Here is a 22,181-nt window from a genome sequence, read left to right as displayed (position 1 = left end):
ACATCGGCAGAATGTGGTACGCGTACCAAAACTTGACCCATATAATGTCAGAAAGCTGTACGCTGTCAGATTTTGGTACAGGTGCGATCAATTGCGATCTGATGGGTGTTTTCCTATTGTCAAACAGAGGTACGTTTACCGTTAATCATACATTATTTTTTTGCAAACTTAAACTGGAAACAGACAATTTCTCAAAAAAAAAAAAAAATCACGACAAACAAGACAATGAGAAGTCCGCCGCAAAGTTGCACAAGTGAAAAAAAATGTACAAGACCCGTTGTATTGCATATGATAAATATCTGCATATTATGTTCTTAATGGTGGACAAATATGATAAATTAAAAAAAAAAGATGTAAAAGACCGAAAACAGCATAACGTACCAGATCTGAATGGGCGCTTCCCTGCTTTCTTGGCAGTGCGCTGAGTACCACTTTTTAATGCGTACCTGAAAATAACAGTACACCGGGTCTCCGATAGTAGAAGATCCATAACGCATGGAAACTGCACTCCTGATAAAACTTGCTTCTACGGTGGGATGACCTGTAAGATTAATCACTAGAATAAGCACTGGTCTACGTAAGAAAAAGTAAAGCAGACCACTTTCAATCCTCCCCTTATGACTAATCTTGGTAGTCTATGACTTGTGCCAGTTGGCTTTCCTTCATTAGATATGCTAAAAAGGATACTTTTCTTAAAGTTGTATCTCATAATGTGTAAACTCTAACTGAATCTAAAACCAAGTCAAGGAAGGACAAGCAGATGGAGCCTGTCATTGCACAGGCTTGCATTATTATTATTATTTATTTATTAGCAGACGCCCTTATCCAGGGCGACTTACAATTGTTACAAGATATCACATTATACATTATTTCACATTATACAGATATCACATTATTTTACATACAATTACCCATTTATACAGTTGGGTTTTTACTGGAGCAATCTAGGTAAAGTACCTTGCTCAAGGGTACAACAGCAGTGTCCCCCACTGGGGATTGAACCCACAACCCTCCGGTCAAGAGTCCAGAGCCCTAACCACTACTCCACACTTTGCTTACAAGTCAGAAACCTTGAGAAATAAAACCGCTTGTGCTTATTAAGATGCTCATAAAACAACAAAATTACACTGTAGTGCGTCAGGCGAATTCGTTATTTACATCTATAGAATGCTTAGTAAGAAGGTTTTCTGTTAATTTCTTCTCCCCCTTGTGAAAAGAAAAGGAAATATTTGTGGTACATAAAAGAATCTAGGATCCCGGCTTTGCTGTCTCGGCTAAATTCGCAATCCTGAAAGTTTTCACACAGGAGATACCTGCAAGGTTTTCTACAGGAAAAAAAAAAAATAGTGTTTTACTTTGCACAAAACACGACCAGAGCAATGAGTTAATTACTGACTTCAAGAGTCAGTAGGCCTAATTGCACAGGTGTGTTGTAAATATCAAGGCTGGGTAGTTAAATGTCAAGTCGACTTGATGGAATATGGCGAGTGTCTATCTTTCAACAAGTGTGGTGAATTAACCTGAACGAAGAAATCAATGAATCCAAGCCTCCCCTCTCAAGATGGGATTGAAAATGGGAGGAACCAGGCTGGGACTGCGTTACAGAATATATTTCAGTGGTCTAAAAATTCAGAAAGATGATTGGCTGAAGAAAACGTAGTAACCTCTAGCACCTCATTACAGGAACCTAACAAAAATATTCCATAGCACGTGTAGCCTACAAGTCATTTTGGTACTGAATGCATTTACAGCCAACCAAATAGAGGCATTTACCTTTAAACTCTTCAGAATTACCATGTCTAATTTCAGCACTGTGGAACAGTGGCGGCAGGGAACAGCAAATGCAGTAACTGCAGACTCAGACATGTGGCTAAACTCCGGGGAGTACTCTCATTCACCAAATAAACAAAATATTCACTCAAACCAACAGCTATCATGCTGATGAGAGTGCACAGATACTTACTCTTCTTGAGTTATATCCTCCACTGCCATCCCCCTTAACCTGACCACATTCTCACATGGCTTTTCAGTTCCCTTCCAATCAGGCCAGACTTAACACAGTACAGCTATAGTCTTGCATGGTTGGCTCTCCCGTTCGTCAGCACTGAACAGAAAATATGCTTTCGTGTACTGAACTGTGGCCACACACAGTTTCTAGTTATCACAGTGGTTCAGTATAAATGCAGTACAAAGAACCGTTCAATTTACCTTCGCAGGGATATCTGGGTGCAGCTGTTCAAGTGTGCAACGGGGGAAGACCTTTGGCTCTGGATAGCTTCAGTAAGCACCACCCACGACACTAATTAATCACACTTAGCCACGCCATCATTAAGGTAATGAGGAACACATTGAGAGAATAGAGAAATAGCCATTAGGGAAATTAGAAACACCTGGGGACTGAGACTGTCTGATACTCAGCTAGGCAGGAGAGACAAACCACAGATTATATCATTTATAGCTGAGGGTCCATTTAAAACCAGCACTGCTGTACTGTGCCGACAGCAATTAGAAATGTCAGAGACTGTTATTTCATTTTCTGTTTACTTTTTTTTTAATGGTTAGGTTGCTTGTAAAGCTAAATGTGCGGTCTGTAAGAATTAGAATGCATTTCCCTGTCCCAAAACCATCTTCACTATAGAGACCGTTCATGATGTCATTATCCACCTATCCGTGGTTGTCCTGGGTTTATTTTCACAATGGATCCTGGAATTAAAATGTTACTGTTGATGCAGGATCTATACCATTTTTATATTTTCATATTTTATATTCTCACATCACAGTGAAGGAACAAATATGAAGGCATAGCCGAAAGGGGCTGATTTGAGCTGATTTGAGCAACCTATCTGAAATAAGCAATTTTTAGATCATTTTTCAGTACCAGGGAATTCACCAAGATCACATAAATGTGCTTTGAAGGATGTTATTAATACTACACAGTTATTATTAATAAAAACATACTATAGCAATACTGTAATCAAGACATGTAACTGAGGCATTTAAAAGAAGCCTTTGTGTTTTTTTACTTTACTGTAGTGTCATTAAAATGTTATGACTATAAGCTGTTGAATCATACAACGCTGCTGATGTGTTCCTCGTTCTTATCAGTCTGCACTTTCATTTATTATCTTTCTAATTAGAGGTTATGGCCCTTGGTTTGTACAGTTAATCCATTTTGATAACAGCTGATCTCCTGCCAAGCCAGCTGGGTAAATGCCCCTCGTAAAATTAGAGATCAGAGTTGAATAGGCGTTAAAAAAAGAATGAAAAAAGAGAACAAAGAATACGACTGAAGAGCTTGATGTCCACTCAGTCCACCCTGGTCCAGGTTTTTGATACGACATGAATTGTTTTCCATTGCTCTTAAGACAGCACTTACAGTCTCTGAGACTTCAAACAGTGTGTAGTTTAAGGTTTGCATCTGCCAGTGGGATTGACTTGAAATCGATTTGAAATCCACCGGAGGCAGATGAAGATCAGATCTCTTTCAGCCCCAGTTAAGATTGTGGGCTGGCTGAACCTGATCTCTCCAACGCCCGCTGAAGGTGGAAGTTGCCTAATTTGAGCAACCTATCCAACGCCAGGGACGCGGGAGTCAGAAAACGAGGGCTGTGAATATATTCTACATGCAGGGAAATGGAGAATTCAATTTTTAAATAGGAATTATACAAAAACCTGACACATACAGGTGTGATGTCTGCTTGCAGATTGGATTGTAATTATTACATGGGAGTAGCTGTTATTTACTTCATGCTAACACCAGACTTTTGCCAAGGTATAATGAGATAGCAGCAGTGGAGACCGAGCTGGGTGCTTTTCCTCCAGGTAACATGGCTTTCATGACCTGGTGTTGATGGCTGAAATGTAATACTGGCTCAGCCTGTCTGCGGCCTCCCTGGTGCACCAGCACACAACATAGAGACCCAGCCCCCTTTTTTTTGTTTTTGGAAGGCAAGGGTATGCATTCAAATTGTAACACTTCATGTCTACACATATAAATGACTACAGAGAGGAAATGCTCAATTTATAGACATTCGTTTCTTGCCTTCACCCTTGCAAGTTAAAAAAAAAAAAAAAGTTTCTAGAAAAATAAAAAGTTCATAAACATGACTTATCACCCCTGCAGGGCGCAATAAACTTTTAATGGCTCCTGAAGTGAATAAAAACAATACAGACATTTGATTCATACGCAGCCTTTAACTAAAGTAAGAGTCTGACATGAATGTATAATAGGGACATAAATGGCTCATGTCAGCTATGTTGGTGGTTTCTGCCTGTGAGAGACAAAGAAACAGTATTTTAGTTGCAACAATGAAACATGAGAAATGTTATGAGTGTGCTTCTCAGTCGTTAGCAAGCTTGCTGCACCTGAGGCTGTGTGTGGGTGCTATCAACAGAAACATTGTCTTATTTAGGAAACCCTGAAGTAAATACTTTATTAAATCTGACAGCATGGCGTTGAGACAAGCTGCGGAAATGTAATGAATAGCATACAAGTGCTTTTACAAGCTGAAAACCAGATGACAAAGAGTAATGAAATACTGATCCGGAATGGAATTTGAAGGGTTTGTTTTCGATATCATTTTTAAAAAACAATTCCACAAGTCCATATGAATTTCACTGCAATGGTTGTTAGACCTGTGATACCCCGTATGTGTGGCAATAACATTAAAGTTAACATACTTTTGAATATATTTGCTGTACAGATGTTATTCTCTTGATACCCTATTTGAAGCAATTAGACAATAAAGAACCCATAGGTGAGGCTAGCTTGAGGGGCATTGTGGGATGGAACCATAGGTAAATTCCCAAGATTGCTTTGCTGTTAACACTGCTGAGCTGAACGGGTACAATTCAAAGTGACCCGAGTTCTGTAACCACAGCGATACTCATTCTCATCGTTAAACATGTCCTTTTACCATCTCGGCTCAATCAGAGCACAGATTTCCCATCCACTGTAAGTGAATCTGAACCTGCAAACATGCATTACAAAAATGTGTTGATCTGCTTGTTGCTAGCAGGCAGTATAACCCTGATTAAATAATACGGATACAACTCTGCAGCTACTTTATAATAAAAGCAGTAGTAGGTACACTACCTTACCAATATTCACCTCTTCTAGCTGTAGTGCAGTACCCCTTTCACATGTGTCTATTATCAGAGTTTGATAAACATTTAAATGCAGGATTGTGTCAAACTTTTAAATATGTCTGTTTGTAAGACATTTTGTAATACAAATAGGCAAGTATTGTGTCATAAATAGATGGTTGCTGGGGAAATTAAAGACACTACATTTAAAGTCTCTTTTTATTAATGTTTATTGAGAAAGGAATCTTGATTTAGCGTAAATGCTTTGTTGTTTACAACACATTTCAGAAGCTGTTTCTTTCTAGATGTATATACTACAGAAAAAAGTGAAGTAAAATCTGGTCCTTAATCTACTCCATGTTGAATTTTGTATTCATTGTCAAAATGATGAATTCTTCAGCAAGTATAGGTTTCTGCACTAAAGCAGAAACCCATGAAACCCCAACAAGTTTGCACATTTTAAGAGAGCTGCATTTCATATCATGGGATAATCAGTGGGGGGGAGATTACAGATTTAATGACTGGCTATGCATTCCTAGAGTCACAAGTCATTAAACATTTCTTGAAATGGTACAATTCTGGGGCAATGTACTTTCCAGGCTGCAAAATTCTATTTTCAATATCCATAAATATGACGTTACTGGTATATCATGCCTAGTATTTTACAGTCATTCCATCCATGAACAGTTCTCAATCTATAGCCGAAAATGTAAATGTAATACACAGAAGTAGTCATGAATAAACTCTTTTGCAGGTGGTACATTTATTTGAATACAACTTTTTTTACATGAGAAAGCAAGTCTGGGCCATCTAAAGAAGCTCATAAATGTGTAGGGATGGCTAAAGGCAGGGTAAGTAAATGCATACAGTATATGGTTTGAGATAATACCTATAATCAAGATTACTCATATCTAAAGTAAAAGTAATAGACTTGCTGTCTTAAGGAGCGCGGTTCTATTACAGCAACTAACTGCAACCCTTTGAAATAGCACAACCTTATTTTTGCAGGTTTCTTCAAGCTAAGCTACTTAGCCAGCTGTCTCCTGGTGAAGAAATAAAATATTATCTTAATTGTTGGCATCAACTTCTTGATTGGTGCTGTAATAAAGCGGAACAGTGAACTGAAGCAATGCATACAATTATTTACCATTAGAGCTCTTTCAATCACAGATAAGGTTATATAGCAAAGCCTTGAAACTTGACACACAGACAAGAGAGGCTGAACTGTAATTCAGAGTTAATATTAGTGTAATAACCAATAAATCATATTAGTCAAGTTCTAGACGGAAGGCAGACTTTATCATGGCTTGAGGTTCATTCTATATAGTTTGCAACATTACAATGCTGTACAATCTATGCAAACAAAAGCATGTGGAGACTTGCACCTGTATGTGTGCACATTATGAAGATTTCGACAGCTTTAACCCTGTCCAAGATTCTAGAACTACTTTGATTGGGAATTTGCAATGTTTTATTGTTTTATAAAAATCAAAGCGACCAATTAGGATTTGTATATACTTTTTTTTATTATTTACAATTGTAACTTGTTTGTACAAAACTTTCCCATACAATATACTCACAAATTCAGAACACACTGGTTGACTACGCAAGTTAAGGATTCTTCCAATGAAATGGTTAGTAAAATGAAACAAAAATATATAGATTTCAAATTTTGTGAATCTCTAGAAAACCAGAAAAAAAACTATTTGTTTTTCCTGCACTAAATTGAAATGCTTCTTTGTCAGGAAACCACACAAGTTTATTTTTCGAAATTGTGGAAAATATCACCAGTTGTGTAAAACCGTTTAAATAAACTATAGATAAAATATCAAAAGTCACACGATACAATGTTTTGTTCATCAAATCAAACTATGTTTTAGCTTAATGAAACTATACAGAATATATACATTACAAACATAGTCACAAAGCGAACACTATAAGGCTCAGAGTTGTTTGACCGTTTTCTGGTATTCACATTGATTATAACTTTTAAAATGACATATTTAAATCGAACATTAATTAAAATACAAAAAAAAAGAAAATCACAAAAATATATAGTGACAAAGAGCTAAGCTTTCTGATGAATACTACTAACCAGAGTATAATATATCATATATAAAAAGCATATAATATATCATATTTGTTACTTTGCACACAGATGTATCAGAAGCGACATTTTTTTTAAACAAACAAAAAACATGCCCAATGATATCAGGTACCGGCAGATAAAGTAAGATGCAACAATAATAATACAATCTGGCTTGATAAGTTGTTTCTTCTAACCTAAAAGGGAACATTATTCAGTTCAATAGGTGAAGCAGGCACATGCTCTTAGACTACAGAAATGTAAAGGTGTTTAAGCCATTTCTGGGTGACACTCTTTGAAACTTTAACATTCTTTTATATTGATATGATTATCAGCCCGGTGTTTGCATCAATCGTCTGCTATGTACTGCTAGTTCACGTGCAATCACTTTACAACTGATTAAACCAAAAGTGAAACACTATTCGTTATTTTTTTATTATTTTAAAAAAGTGTGTATTGCACATACAGATCTGATATCATTTATTAATGGAAAAACATTCCCATACCATATTGTATCTGCAAAGCAATTTTTAGTATTTTTTTTTTTTTTTTTTATTGGCAAGAAAAATGTAATACATTTCTCCACTCAGTTACATCAAATGAAATCCATTTCATAGCTTTTAATTTAGTCAGACAGTTTAAAAGGCTCTATGTGGACTGATCATCACAAGCTCCAATTTGTGCGTTAAAACAGCCACTTTTTAAAATGTGAGACCCCCGTGAAAAATTAAAGCTGGAGAAAGGAGTGTTTGCAATTGGATTACAGCGTGCCACTGGCTGAGGTCTACAGAACAAAAAGCATGAGGCATGAATGACACAATACTGTAAGAACACACAAAACTTAATGACCTTACATTAACATGTGTAGGAGACTCTAGCACACCTTACCACTGCACCAATGACAAGATACCTGCTCTGAACTCAGCCCTGTAAACATCTGTTTGTTATTAATATGCCTTAAGAGATAAGAACACTAGGGGTCCCCAGCGGCTCATCTAGCACTGCCGTGTGGGGTGCAGGGTGAGCTGTGAGACTGGGTTTGAATACTGTTCCTGCAGGGTTAGGGTGGGAAGTAATCTAGGGCTGGTACAACTCATTGCACGTCAACAACTTGTCAGGCAGGTGGAAACTTCCCAGACTGGGATCAAGGTTACAATTCCCCCACTGGACTAGGGAAATGTTAGGTAAGTGGCTACCAATGACATGTATTAAATAAGTACTGTCCAAATAAAATTCATATTAATTATAATAATAATAATAGAAAAGTCTTGGTTGTGTGTGAGGAAGACACTAAATTAAATACGTTGGCATTGCAATTTAAAAATGCCATAGCTAATAGAGAGACAAATACAGTGTAACTGTAAGAGCTGGGGTGGTTAGGTGTGTATCCTGCTTATTTAAAGAATGTATTGCTAATGACTACCAAGACTACTGAATGCACGTCCATTGACCAAGAGACCACATACAAATTAACACATTGCCCCTATTACTAAAAAAAAAAAAAAAAATTATATATATAGACACACACACACGCATACATACATACATACATACATATCAATGGGTAAGCCTGATTATCCATTGATTTTACATTTGTATTTAGTGTTTTGGCTGGTGTTCTTCAGAATTTACTGAAGTACAAATTCCCGGTGCAAAACTGAAATGAATAACTGTAAAATAAAGCAACTGCTAACATAGCAGGGCTCACAGTATCCCACATCTAAGTCACATTGTATCCTGCAGTACAGCTATTGCATGCAATTCTACTAAATCCATTCCAGACATCTTTTCAGTTCACAGATGTCTCTAAGTTATATTGAATGCTGTGGATCCAGAAAGTGCTTGATATTCTGTGCATGACAAATTATTTTCTCTTAGGATATTAAAAGTAGAAACAAATAGAAATACTACACAACAAATACATTTCTTTTTTTTTAAGAGGATTAGTACATTAGAACACATAATATTGAAGTCCAGGTGCCTGCAAAAATAATGATCAGTCAATTTAACCAACACCCAGCTTCTGGCACTAAAACTGTTTTATCAATATTTTATATTTTTCTTTGATAAACTTAAAATACCATAACATGGTTGAGATTCTGAAGGAAACACGCACACACACACACACATCCACAAACATTAAAGCGTCCAGCCCAGCATTCAAACTATTCAAAACAAAAGCAATAAAGAAAATAACACCTAAAAAGTATTTTTATCCAACAGCACAAGAAACCTTATACAAAAATGACACCTTTTTTTAATATGAAAAAAAGGGATGCAGGATCATTATGTTGTTTGTTGAAGTAGGCTCAAAAAGCAATTTTTATTTCCTTAAATATATATATATATATATATATATATATATATATATATATATATTTATTTTTTTTCCCATTTGCATGATGCCGTCAGAGTCAAAAGAGAACAAATTCAGGCACTTTCCAATTGCAGGGAGGGGACTATTCGATTGTAATAGAAGCCAGCTCTTTCTTTTGAGGGTCCTTTTCTGTTTCCTCAATAGCCTTTGGCTCTTCAGGTAGCTCCTCCTCCTCATCCTCCTCCTCCTCCTCCTCCTTATCTCCCAGTCCACCCAGGCTCGCCAGGGGGAAAGTGCTTTCACAGTTCTGTGTGGACGACACCTGGGATATGACTGGCATTTGGATAGAAGGGTTGCTTTCGAAATGGTGGTCTCCTAACTCATACTGCCCCAACGCCTCCTCCTGTACCTGATTCAGGTAATCTGGGACTAGGAAATCACTAGAAGAGAAGGACACACAGCAGTGAAACATCTCCACATACACAGGTGTTTTAGCTCAGAATACCTTATTGAGTAGATCATTGGTTAATGCAGTATTTTTTGGAGGTCAGAAAACATCTGGAACCCTTTTAAATAAATCGCCTTGCTCACTGATATGAAGAAAGGCAAAGAATAAAAGGTTACATTTGTAGTACAACCAGAGGTTGGTCTCCCTAAAACAAGGCAAGTTCAAAATATGTTTAGACCCGCATCCACTGATAATGTATTGGCTGAACTGCTTTTCATAATTTTCATATACATTTGCATATAAATTCATGTACTTAAGAAAAAAAAAAAAAACATCATTTGTGGCAGGTTTTGCTTGTTTTCCTACAACACTCACTCTGCATTTGGCAAACATAAAGTACATTGAATTATGGTTATTTAATGTTCTGGGAAATAACTAGTTACTTCTTCAGGGCTCAGGTGTCCACAATTCTTAATGATGTCCACATCAGAACGCTGCACACGTACACTTGTCAATTCTATCACTTCATAAACTGCATACAAGCTCTATGGATTGTTAGGCAGCACTGCAGGGCCATGCTACATATTGCACATTAATGAAATAAGGTATACTTTCATTTAAGAATAAATGAATAACAATATTCTTACTTTGATACAATCTACAATACCAAGGCATGTTCATCATTTTTACACATTTCTTAATATCGAAGAGCAGGGGTGAGAACCAGAAGAGCAAACCTTGACGTTTATTTTTTTGGTTTTATTTTTAGAAGTTAGTAAAACCAACGGAAGCCAACCAAAACATTTAAAAAAATTTAGCTAATCTAAACAGACATGCTTGCAAAGTCTTAGTATCCCCTAGAAAAGGGACTCGGATTCCCTTTTAACAAAAACATGTATGTGCAATTGGGGGGTGGATATGGAAGGGGTTTGCTGTGTGCCTCACCTGCTCTGGAAGTAGTTTGCTAGCTCTGACGCTTCATGGTTCAGACTCCTCAGATGTACGATTAAATTTCCAGAGTTGGTGAACATGGCGCCGCACGTTTTGCACTCGTAAATCCTCGGCTTGCGGATAATGTGCCGGGACACCCGCATGTGGTGCTTATATTCACCGAAGGAAGTGAAAGTGGCGCTACATATCTGGCACCGGAAACAGCGTTTACCTTCGTGCTTCAGGCGATGCATCTTTAAGGAGTATGCCCGAGTGAACTTTTTCCCACAGCGATCACACTGGAAAGGTTTAATGCCTAAAAATTAAGGACAAAAAAAAAGTGAAATGACGGATAGGGAACTTACATAGGGAATGCCTATATAACTTCTTGGGTATAACAAAAAGCCCTTTTAATACAAGTACGATAAACGGATATTGCCTGAACATTTTGAAAGTCTTTTTGCAGTTGTTAACATAGAATAACATATTTTTAATTATTAATGAAACAGTACTGAAATGTCAGGCTGTACCATTTTACTGACTTCAATGATCATCTTTCTGGCTTTTGTTTTTAAAGGTTTTTCATCAGTCAGACAAAACAACAGCTGCGTTTACCCCATTCAGCCAATGCATCTGAACCATGGTCTCAGCAGAACATCTTTGACTGCAGCTGATCTACATTTTACCCTTACTTTGCTCTCTGCCCTTATATACCCTACAGAAGATGAAATGGACGAATTAGAGCCAATTACCTTTGGTGGTCTTGAGAAGCTGTAAATAGTTTCACCAGAACTAATTTCTAAACAGATGTCGGAACAAATTGACTACATATTTTATTTTGAACTGTGATCTAACATGCAGTAACAATGGAATAGTGCATTAGCTAACAGTTCCAAAGATACAAAGGATTATTACAATACCGTTTATTAATTCTTTTTTTTTTTCTTGTCAACACCCCTATACTCTGACGCACAGCTGCTGTAGCTGGGAGGGCAGCGATTACAGCTACAGAGTTATCAGAACTCATATTAGTCAGCAATGGCTCTCCAAAAGCTAATACCCGAGAGAAAACAGCTGCCATTGTTTTTAGACTCAGGTTGAGCACTTCACCTATGGCACCCCTCCAAATAAGAAGGGCCTCAATACAGCACACAAGATGACTTTGTTCATGAATTCTGCCTTGGCATTTGACATAATCAGACATTCAGCTATGGCTTTGTGTAGTTCTTGCTCACATGCTCCACCAGTTTGTTTTTCTAGTTTGCTCAGTACAGCACACTGTACAGCTACTGCCTAGGGTTATATTTATGTTTTCAGGTGCATGCTGAAGTCTCTACTTGTTGGGCAACATTCACATTCAGCCAGCAATTAAAAGGCATCAGTTCCTTCTCCAAGGCTGTCATGCCTTGAAGTGCAAACTTGTGCATACAAGAATAATAGGATGTGTTGCGTTGGTAGACTGGGACACTGAGCCCCCTTTGAGCCCTGTGTGATCAATCACCCCGCAATGAGAATGCATTACTAGCAGAGACAGAATAACCTACACGCTGCTCATTAAGAATGGTTACCAGCACAGCTATCTGGGAAGCAGAAACACAGCATTAGATTCTGCTGATTCATCTATATCTGCTGCACCAAATCACTGCTTTAACAACCAGATATGCTGTGGCACATTTAAGAGGTTTATATTTAACCCCACAATATACATACCAGAGTGGATAAGCATGTGTTGTTTCAAGTTCTGGATGCGTGTAAACCTGACTCCACACGTAGGGCACTGAAAAGGTCTGTCAGGGCCATTTGTGCTAGGTCTCGTAGATGGGGTTATATACAGGTGATAGGGATACTGTACACTTTCGAGCCTGTCAAATCAAAGCAATTCAATACAATGTTAACATTTTACTTTATAGGTGTTCCTCCTTTCTTCATAAGTCTGAAATGCTAGAATAAAACTAATACATATCAAAGAAAACCCACATATACACAAATTGCTCAGGGCACAACACTCTGAATAAATGGTCTTGCAAGCCTACCAGGTTTGGTATCCTATCACCTCCAGGTACTTCACAACACGATGAAGCTACAGTGTCACAACATTTTTTTTTTTTTTTTTACTGATTTCTAAAGTTTCAAATTTCGTCTGTTTACAGTTCAATTTACAAGTAAAAATATATAAATATATTCAAAAGGTTGCTTAGCAGCACTTAAATTTACAAAGAATGGCTACAGACAGCCATAAAAACTTCTAGCTTAAAAGATTCCAAAATGTCCTACTTCTGACAAGCAGAAACACCAGCAGTGAGCCAAGCTCACATGGCCCCTTGAGTGTATGCAAAGCCTACTTTATAACCCTAGCACAGCAGCGACTGTAAACCTCAGGTTGCCTCTAATATAACTACTGTTCTTCGTTTTGTGTGTTTTTTTAATTTTTTTTTATAAGGGCACACATATATAAGACATTAATTCGAAGGTTCAAGACAAGCAAATGGTGTGGGATAGTTTTATGCCATCCAACTCTCTTTATTGTACCTGGATATCTTCACCGCTTACCACATTCACCCGAAATATGACCTACGACGCCTTCACTATTGAAGGTTCTGGAATTCAGATGCACTTACCTTTCATCATCATCTCCATGGCCTCCAGCATTTGAAGTACTCTGAAGTGACGGTAACCCCTCTGAGACTCCTTCATCGACTGAACCTGTGCCACAGGACGAAGAAAGTGCTTTACACAATGTGCTGGTCTTTACAAATCCAACAGGAACTTCAGTAGTGCCACTTGACTGCATGTACCATTCTTAGTGAATATAAGCAAAGTATATGTTCTGTTTTGCCATATGATATGACAACCTGTCTAATGTGACCAGCAACCACAATTCTCTTACCCAGCAATGGACTCAAACCTGTATTTAAGCACCTTTACACAGGGCTATTGTTATAAGAAAAATACGGTTTTAAATGGCAAGTCCTAAATTTTTTAAACATTTTGTGTGACCTGAGACAGGCAAGCATTCATTACTTTCACAAAGTAATGTTTTGTAAAATTATCTAAATGAATGTTATTAAATTACATACCTCCTTTTGTTCATATTACATCTTCTGGCTTTTACAGTGTATTTAAGACATACATAAATTACAGGAAAGCATGTCAGAGATAGAAAATTCATAAGTTCTAAGCCCTATTAGACTGTCCTTTGAGTGGTCTCTTGATACAGGTTTGGCAGTACTACTTTTGCATCCCAGGCGGTTTATATTTTCTGACAACACCCCTTCACAGACCGCCATCCATAACTGGTTTAAAACAGAATAAATGCAGTACATTTACAGAAAATAAAGATGATCAGAACAGAACCGAGTGACACATATTAGTGTTAACTGTCATTTACATTAGTTATTTTGTCAAGTACAGCACTTCAGGGTTTTGGCCAAATCCAACAAAAAATTGTATATAGTCAGTTGGCCATCCGCATTAAAGCTGTAGTCCCTGGTTTAACTTACAGCAGTTATGTTAGAGATTTTAATATTTCATAGTCCGAGATTATGTACTGTACAGGTGAATGTAGGAACTCACATCAAATGCACAAACTGCAGAGGGAACATGAATCTAAATGCCTAAATACATACCAATCGAGGAAGACTGTGGGCTAATTAAAAGATCTTCATGGACTTGCTCACTTCCTGGCACAGTCTGCTGATCGCTCAGCGAACTCTGTGAAGCACTGACTGGCTGAGAGACTTCCTCGGGCACTTCTTCATCACTTAGTCTCTCAACCTTCACATGGACGTCCTCCTCGGCCACCAGTGGGGAAATGGCTTTTGTGCCCTCACAGCTCAGATAGTCATCCAGCCTTCTGGTCACATCTGATGGACCAGCCTGTTCCAAGCTCCTGGGGCTCTCAGCCTGCTTGGGTTTCTCTGACTGGAACCTCCTATCAATCCCAAAGGGGAAAGTCCAAGGAAAAGCCAACGATGAGTCCATAGGATGGGACTGCGTCTCTGTGAAGGAGGTTGTAGCGTTTTGAATCTGAGGGGAAGTGTTTTGCATACTGCATTTAAGGGGGCTCTCGGGCGACATCATGATGTAGCTTTTGCGTTTTCTGCGAGACTCCCGGCATACGGGTATGGTTCTCTCTATAACGCTGCACTCAGAGGAGACTGGGGACACGCTGCCATCCTGGGGAGTGAAGGTGCAGTTTGTGGAGTTCTCCGGGGCAGACTCCTGTGGCTTCTCCTGCTGTGTGTTGTTCGCACTGTTCCAAAGGATACTTGATTTCATGAACTCTGAACAGGTACTGGCTACAGTAAACATCTGCATGTAGCTGGCAGCTGCCAGAACATCAATGATGTTCTCTGTGTTTAAAGTGAGGGTAGACGTGTAGGCGTACTCCAGTAGTGGCGTGAAGCCACTCACTGTCACATGATTCAAGTCCAGGACGCATTTATCCTCCTCTTGTAGTTTGCCCACGAGTTTGGTGCGGAAGAATTCACTGCAGGACGCCAGGACGACCTTGTGTGCCATGAAGACTTTGTCTTGGACACGGATGGTGACGTCACAGAAATGCCCCTCATTCCGCAGCATGTTCAGCTTGCCCAGCATCTCCTGGCTGTGGGTGGGAGAACTATGGGTAAATGTTTTGACACCCATCTCTCTAGACTTCCAGCAGCAGTCCAAAAGGAGCAGCTAGCCTGCAAAAAAAAAAAAAAAAGAAAAAAAAAACATATATATAAATAATCCAAATTTGAAATTAATTTAAAATCTGAAGAGTTTCTTTATTTATTGTAAGTTAATAAAAACAACATTCACAAGCTTTATGGGGCGGGGGGGCTGACTAAACAAATCCATCAGCATTACCTTGTGGCATTTGGTTTCATTTTTAGTTTTGTTTTTTCAAGAACATAAATCAAATGATTTCATACGATTGGTTATGAGTAATGCATCTTAGCTCAATTAGTCTACTATTTTGTACTCCAGGAATCGAAAGTGAATACTCTAATCATGTAAAAGACAAAGTAAAATTATATATATATATATACACACACACACACACACACACACAGAAATATTTATGAATTGACAGTCTTTGAATAGGCAAAATAGTAGTTGACACAGAGATGATCTTGTGTGGCACTTACGTAAACAGAGAGAATGTAGCATGCAAAACATACTGTAGGTCCTAAATATTTGACTAAAACAGTTTTTCATTTACACAAACCAAAAATGTATTCAATACTTCAGGTATGAAATTGTAAAGAAAGGAAGTGGTTGTTTTAAAGACTCAGTCATGAAATGAAGTCAGTTCTGTTATGGTTACAGTGGCTATGTTGCTCTTCATCTCCAAGTAAGCTACATGACATGAGAGGTCCTACGATTTCAAACAATTCCCAAGAGTGATTTTTACTGCTCCAGGACACTAATTAAGAGAAATGCAATACCGCAATATTGAGATAGACACACACACACACACCATACCATGCCATAGCACAGTTGTGTTCTGATGATAACGGTGCTCTATACAGGTGTGCTAATGTGGTTTAATGAACAGCACCTTGTAAAATTGCAGATTAATAGCAATGCGACACACTGATTACCTACAGAAAGCTGTGCAATGCAGTAACGAAAGGAACAGCTGGACGACTGAGGCTGGCATCATGCCTGACATTTACAACTCAAAAGCCTTTTCAGCTCAGGATTCATTTCAAGTCTGCCTTCCTTTGGCTGGATCTTATGTCGAAACACAAAGCAGACAAGCCACTGCATTGCTTGTTAAGGCAGTCTGGTTAAAGAATAAAATGATACTGTGCCTAATTTAACTTGGTAACTGAAATAAAAATTAAAACTATGACCTAAAACTTTTAAAGACAGAATTACATGGAAGAAAATGTTCTTGGGAAAGTTATGCGTTACAAGGTAATTATCTAATTATTTGCATTACACTTTTGTTTACAAAGGCAAATATATTCCACAGTCCTATTACTCATTAAGAGACATCTAGCAATGGCCACTCAACTAGGATCCTGAATAATACCATTAGTGATAATATATTCATTATTTTCAAGTGGGGATAATTATCCACAGAAAAGCCCACAACTTGGGCTTTATTTCAATGCTGTATCACAAATACGTATCCCTTGAAACCATATTTTATTGATCAGAGAACAAAATGTAATTACATTAAAATAGATTAACTCTGCAAAACAAAGCATAGAGGAAAACAAATACCACAGGGCCTTTGCAGACCAACATAGTCACACAGAATGTGGTCCAGTGGTTAAAGAAAAGGGCTTGTAACCAGGAGGTCCCCGGTTCAATCCCACCTCAGCCACTGGCTCATTGTGTGACCCTGAGCAAGTCACTTAACCTCCTTGTGCTCCGTCTTTCGGGTGAGACGTAATTGTAAGTGACTCTGCAGCTGATGCATAGTTCACACACCCTAGTCTTTGTAAGTTGCCTTGGATAAAGGTGTCTGCTAAATAAACAAACAATAATAATATAATAATAATACAATAACACTGGCCCACCCACCTTAAAAAACACCCAAAAGTAAAATGCCCATTTTAACATACCGCTTGCAATGGGTTAATTTCTTGGCTGTAAAGATCCATGGTCTTCAGTAATTAAGTATGCTTACTGTCTATAAGGCATTAAAACTTGTTCTGCTGACAGAACTGCACAGCACTGTAAAATCTTACATGAAAGCACTATGCTTTGTAATTTTTGTGTTTACACAGAAAGACAGCCAGAAGGCTGACAGGTTTGCTAACTTTAAAACACACACTAACGCAGAGAACCATCTCCTGTTTTGCATGGTCGCTGTCACTCAAAGTGTCATTTTTAAGTGCTGACCAAGTCGACTTAAAGCTGAAAACAATCAACCCACTGTTACAGGTTACAAATCTCAAGTGTGGTAATATTCTAAAGTACGCCAGTGAAACCAGGTGAAAGGGATGACTGCTAGGTGGCAAGGGAGAGTGTGTTCATAATAAATCATATTTGTACTTGTCACATTTACCATTCTACAAGGTTTACAGAACATCTGTGTAAAGAAAGTGTGCCAGCCCTGGTTGGCAGGCTGCTGAAAGTACCCATCTTCAACTTTTAGATAATTGATGTATCAGTAAAGCTGCCCTACTGAATACCAGAGTCTTTTTACATGATGGAGTGTGTTCTGCACAGGGTGTTCTTGTCTCTACTCCAAATAAACAAAAAGCACACACATCTTGTATTGCAGTATTTACAGTCGCCCCATCACGACGTTATATTTCAGCCTGTAAACGTTTTGTTAAAACAGATGAATTTCCACTCCCCCCCCGTCTGTCTACAAACATCGAATCAGCAATAAATGAGGTAGCCAACATTGATTTGAATAACTACAGCATCCTCCCAGCCCGGAACTCACTGGAAACATGTTTAAAGTTGTCACATGGGTTGTAAGTTACCAAAAGGAAATTCTAGATTGTGGGACATTGAAGACACCACTGTATATGGTTTCTAGTACTGGTAGAAGGCCTTTATTGTAGGATAAATAAATAAACTTTATTTAAATACTGAATAAACTTTACAAAATGCATGCTAGATATAACTTATTGACAATTTCCTGGACAATGCAATGTGTTGCATGCAAAATTGTGCACAAAGACTAATTCAGTTTGCTGCACCTTTGGGATTTGCATACTAGAGTAGGTCTACATGTGTTACATGTATTGCACCACAATCTTCCACAATTAACAGTAATTTATTTTAATATACCCTAACGCTAAAAACATTTTACTGACCTCTTACAACTGGTCTTGAATAGTGTTCTGCGATACCTCATTTAGGGTGCATCGATATCATACCATGCACAGTATCATGATATTTGATACTATCACAATACTTTGGATCTTATGTCCATTACATGTTAAAAGGCTGCCAAATTCCTTTTTTTGCAAATACAAAGTGCATAAGAGGCTAATACACAGTTAATAATGCGACAGCATGGTGGAATGCTTGCTGTTTAAATCTTTCCAGTTCCAGTGTATTCAAAGGTTGTTGCCACCGACTATAACATTCAAATAAAACTGGTAATAAAGCACAACACTTAGTGTAAAACATACCATTTTCTTTATTTCTTACATATAAAAAGAGATATCTTTCAGACAGCTTCTTCAAATTACATTTACCCCAATTACAAGGAATCTCTAATTCTTATATATAACAAAATAACATAGAACGACTTTTTTTATAAGTAGGCCAGATGTTTTACATACAGGGGTATCTTAGAAGTGCTCTAAAAACGTGAGCAAGAAATGAAAAAATGAAGCACTGCTGTTGAAGCTGATTCACATGGATACTTCAAAAAATGGCTTGATGAGGTTCTTGCTTCGATCAATAAACAACCAAATGAGCAAGATGGCCCAAATGGACCAAAGTTTTTTTTATATATATTTTTAGGATGATATCAAATTTGTCCGCAATTATAAAGCAAAAAAGCATTTTAAGCATTTGTTTCCCCCTTACAGTCTACGAGAAAAAAAGACAAATCTACAGCAGCTGAGCCGCAGCCTGTCTGTTTGCGGTAAGCGTACGCCTAAGGAAAAAAAAGTGGGTTCTGAGCTATCTATACCAGACCTCAGTGCTCTCTGCAGCAACTCGCTTCTTGTGCAACCAACCATCCACGGGTACCGAGATAAAAATGGTCTGATTGCCAGTGATAATCTAATAGTAGATGTGACAAAAACTGAATGAACAAAGAAAAAAAAAAAAACATTTAAATAACATAAAATATTACATTTTAAAATGCAACTCTGATTTCCAGGTATTTCTCTCACTTAAAAACAATCGACTCCTAAACATGCTCTTCCCTGCTGACAGAGTTCTCAATCTACAGCAGCAGCTGTCTAAGTGCGTATTCTAACATTACATAGCCTCAGTACATTTTTTTTGAGTCAGACTGGCAAGTATCCTGTTTGTCAGACAGTCAGTTTTGTTCCACATGAAGCATGCATCAGCAGATGCTGTGGGACCCCCAGGACTCATTCCTGGTAATGTATATATTTTTCATCTTCTACCAAACTTCTTTATAGGCAATCATATGATGGTACTACAGTACATTCAGTTTTGCTTTCTTTCTGTGAAACAGAACACTTTACATTCTCCCCATTTCCCTCGTGAATTAAGGAATCTATTCCCACAGCAATAAAAAAAATGCAAGGATAACACTAGGGAACGAAAGACAAGAATTATTCATTAATAATATGAAACTATTTCATTCATACCTTCCACAAAAAAAATTATGCAATGGATGCAAGGACCACACAAAGATTTTGCAAGACTCTGAACTAAAAGGATTATGCAAATGTTGTGCAAGAAATTCGTGAAATCCTTCATAATGCCAAGTTGCATGGTTCCTGCATTAAATTAGCATATCTTGCATGCTCCTTGTAATTCATTAGAATGGGGTTAATTTGCTGTTCAAGAACAATATTAGCAGAGAAAAGCTGAAACAAGGCTACACAATATACAATGGTACAAGCGAAGAAAGGATGAGAATGTCAAATGACATTTACATAATCTAGTAGTTCTCAGAGAGAAAATGAGATGGTTCTGATGAGCTGGTGTTTGCTGGAAAAATTTCACTAAAAGGCTGAGGGACAAATACCTGTTGAGTCAAATCATAAAAACACCCACACTCCATATATATCTCGATGGCTTAAATTCCACACTGTACCATAAAAATGACTAATAATAATAATAATAATAATAATAATAATAATAATAATAGGGCAATGACCAAAAAGAAAAAATCAGCTGTGCCACAAAACCAACCATACCATCCACACCATTCACTCAAGCAATATTAACTGTCTTGATAACAACGCTGCAGTTATCTAAATCGTCAAGCTCAAATAAAGTAGTATCAAATAAGTACAATCAATGCAGCAGAGTATCGAATCAACAGCAGGGTATTCACGCGTTACTCTGCAGCACGTCATTACATTGGCAGCTCCCAGTCTCACCCCCGTTTGTTTGGAGGGGAGGTTATAATCGTTCCCCTCCACAGCTGATCGGTTACTGACTCGCTTAACTCCGCTAATATTATTTAAACATCCGTGTCTTGCACGAAAGTGTTGTTTTATAGTGTTCCTGAACAACGCAAAAGACACATGACAGTGTGACACCGCGCAATTGTTTATACGCTACAGGTCCATGCTTGGTGACGATGTGACTGAAAAGCATTCATAGTAATGGCAGGGAGTCGCATAGTAAACATCATAAATATTCAAATTGGCTGAATCACAACGGGTAGGTTCACATTGTAAGGTCTACTTAACACAAATGTTCAATTCTAGTTAAATGCGGGCAGTACGTTTAACTATAAAAACTGCAAACCAAAGTTGATCAAAATTGCGTCACGCGTTGTTTTCTCTGTTTACCTACGTGCAACTGTTTAGCCATACGCTTCATACCGCTACAATAACAAAATAAAATAAAACTCACATTATGATCCAAACAGTTGTAATAGTTACTGTACCTTACGCAAAAGAAAGAAAAACGATCCGGCCTGCTGTACCGCTGGAAGCCTCGGTATTGCAGAAGGGTGTCTGGCCGTGATAAACACACCAGCACCGGGCTTGTGGGACACAGACGGCGGGCTGCTTTCCTTTGCTTATTAAACACCCATTTCTAAGCCGAATTTGGCGTCCGGCATATTATTTAGTTTTCTGGCTTCTTGTTTATAAACATGTACGTGTGGTTGGTAATTTTTTTTCCCGGTTTATTGGAAATGTTTGAAAGTTTGTAGTAGCCCTTTACGCTCCTTCCTGTTTTCTCTCTTTGTTCCCTCTGCAGATATTTTTGCACTTTATTTTCCCCCAGAATGCACCGCGTAGCCTATACTGTAGAAAAAGGCCCCTGCTGTAACACTACAAAACTCAGCTACGTGTAACTAGATGCAATTAAACAAAATACGTGATAAAATATATTTAAATAATGATAAAGCTTTGCCTTTTGAGTTCAAATTCTGCAGATAATGCAACTATCATCCACAAGACCCAAAGATTTAGTCGCCTTCTTAATTCGCATAACACCACCTAACTCACAAAATCAGTGCTTTTCAAAAAAACATACTTTTTTTTTCATCAGTTCTGAAGACTATGAAACATTTTCCATGGCTGAGTTTGTTTTCATGCGTAATATGTATACCTATTGTACAAAGACAGTTATAATTTGTAGTATAAATATTTTGGAGGTTTTGGTCGTGCTTGGGACTGCCCGCAGTACATTTTAGAATGCCAACAAGTTCCAATATTGAATTTTGTTGTACAAAAAAAAAG

The 22,181-nt window shown here is 37.9% G+C and overlaps 2 protein-coding genes across 4 annotated transcripts in view; both read right to left on the bottom strand.

Moving 5' to 3' along the window:
* The window catches only part of LOC131708110 (POU class 2 homeobox associating-factor 2-like), a 50,347-nt gene extending 48,070 nt beyond the window's left edge, over positions 1-2,277 (bottom strand). The window contains exon 1 of the mRNA XM_059010287.1: positions 2,209-2,277. The gene's annotated coding sequence lies outside the window, so the exon portion shown is untranslated. The remainder of the gene's footprint in view (positions 1-2,208) is intronic.
* Positions 2,278-6,596: 4,319 nt separating this feature from the next.
* LOC117397201 (zinc finger and BTB domain-containing protein 44-like) lies at positions 6,597-21,719 on the bottom strand. 3 transcript variants are annotated; one of them, XM_034912794.2, is made up of 6 exons: positions 21,380-21,719; positions 14,493-15,554; positions 13,485-13,569; positions 12,577-12,728; positions 10,882-11,182; positions 6,597-9,928 (listed from the first exon to the last, which is right to left on the bottom strand). In XM_034912794.2, exons 2-6 carry the CDS (start codon positions 15,511-15,513, stop codon positions 9,631-9,633), a joined length of 1,857 nt encoding a protein of 618 aa, XP_034768685.1. In that variant the 5' UTR covers positions 15,514-15,554; positions 21,380-21,719; the 3' UTR covers positions 6,597-9,630. The 3 variants fall into 3 exon arrangements, with proteins under 3 accessions (XP_034768685.1, XP_034768686.1, XP_034768687.1); XM_034912795.2 differs by having other exon boundaries at positions 21,385-21,719; XM_034912796.2 differs by having other exon boundaries at positions 9,786-9,928; positions 11,099-11,182.
* Positions 21,720-22,181: the final 462 nt, after the last annotated feature.

Source organism: Acipenser ruthenus, chromosome 40 (assembly GCF_902713425.1).
Source record: "Acipenser ruthenus chromosome 40, fAciRut3.2 maternal haplotype, whole genome shotgun sequence".
In the NCBI taxonomy this organism is placed as follows: domain Eukaryota; kingdom Metazoa; phylum Chordata; class Actinopteri; order Acipenseriformes; family Acipenseridae; genus Acipenser; species Acipenser ruthenus.
Note: the sequence above shows the minus strand (reverse complement) of the source record. Positions and strands in the feature narration are given on the sequence as shown.

What these genes read in the sequence shown, in the direction of transcription:
- LOC117397201 (XM_034912794.2), bottom strand. Translation starts at nt 15,513, where the DNA reads ATGGGTGTCAAAACATTTACCCATAGTTCTCCCACCCACAGCCAGGAG. An exon ending in CCCACAGTCTTCCTCGATTG is followed by an intron (nt 13,570 to 14,492) that starts GTATGTATTTAG and finishes CCTGTGGCACAG; the next exon opens with GTTCAGTCGATGAAGGAGTC. An exon ending in ACACATGCTTATCCACTCTG is followed by an intron (nt 11,183 to 12,576) that starts GTATGTATATTG and finishes CTTAATTTTTAG; the next exon opens with GCATTAAACCTTTCCAGTGT.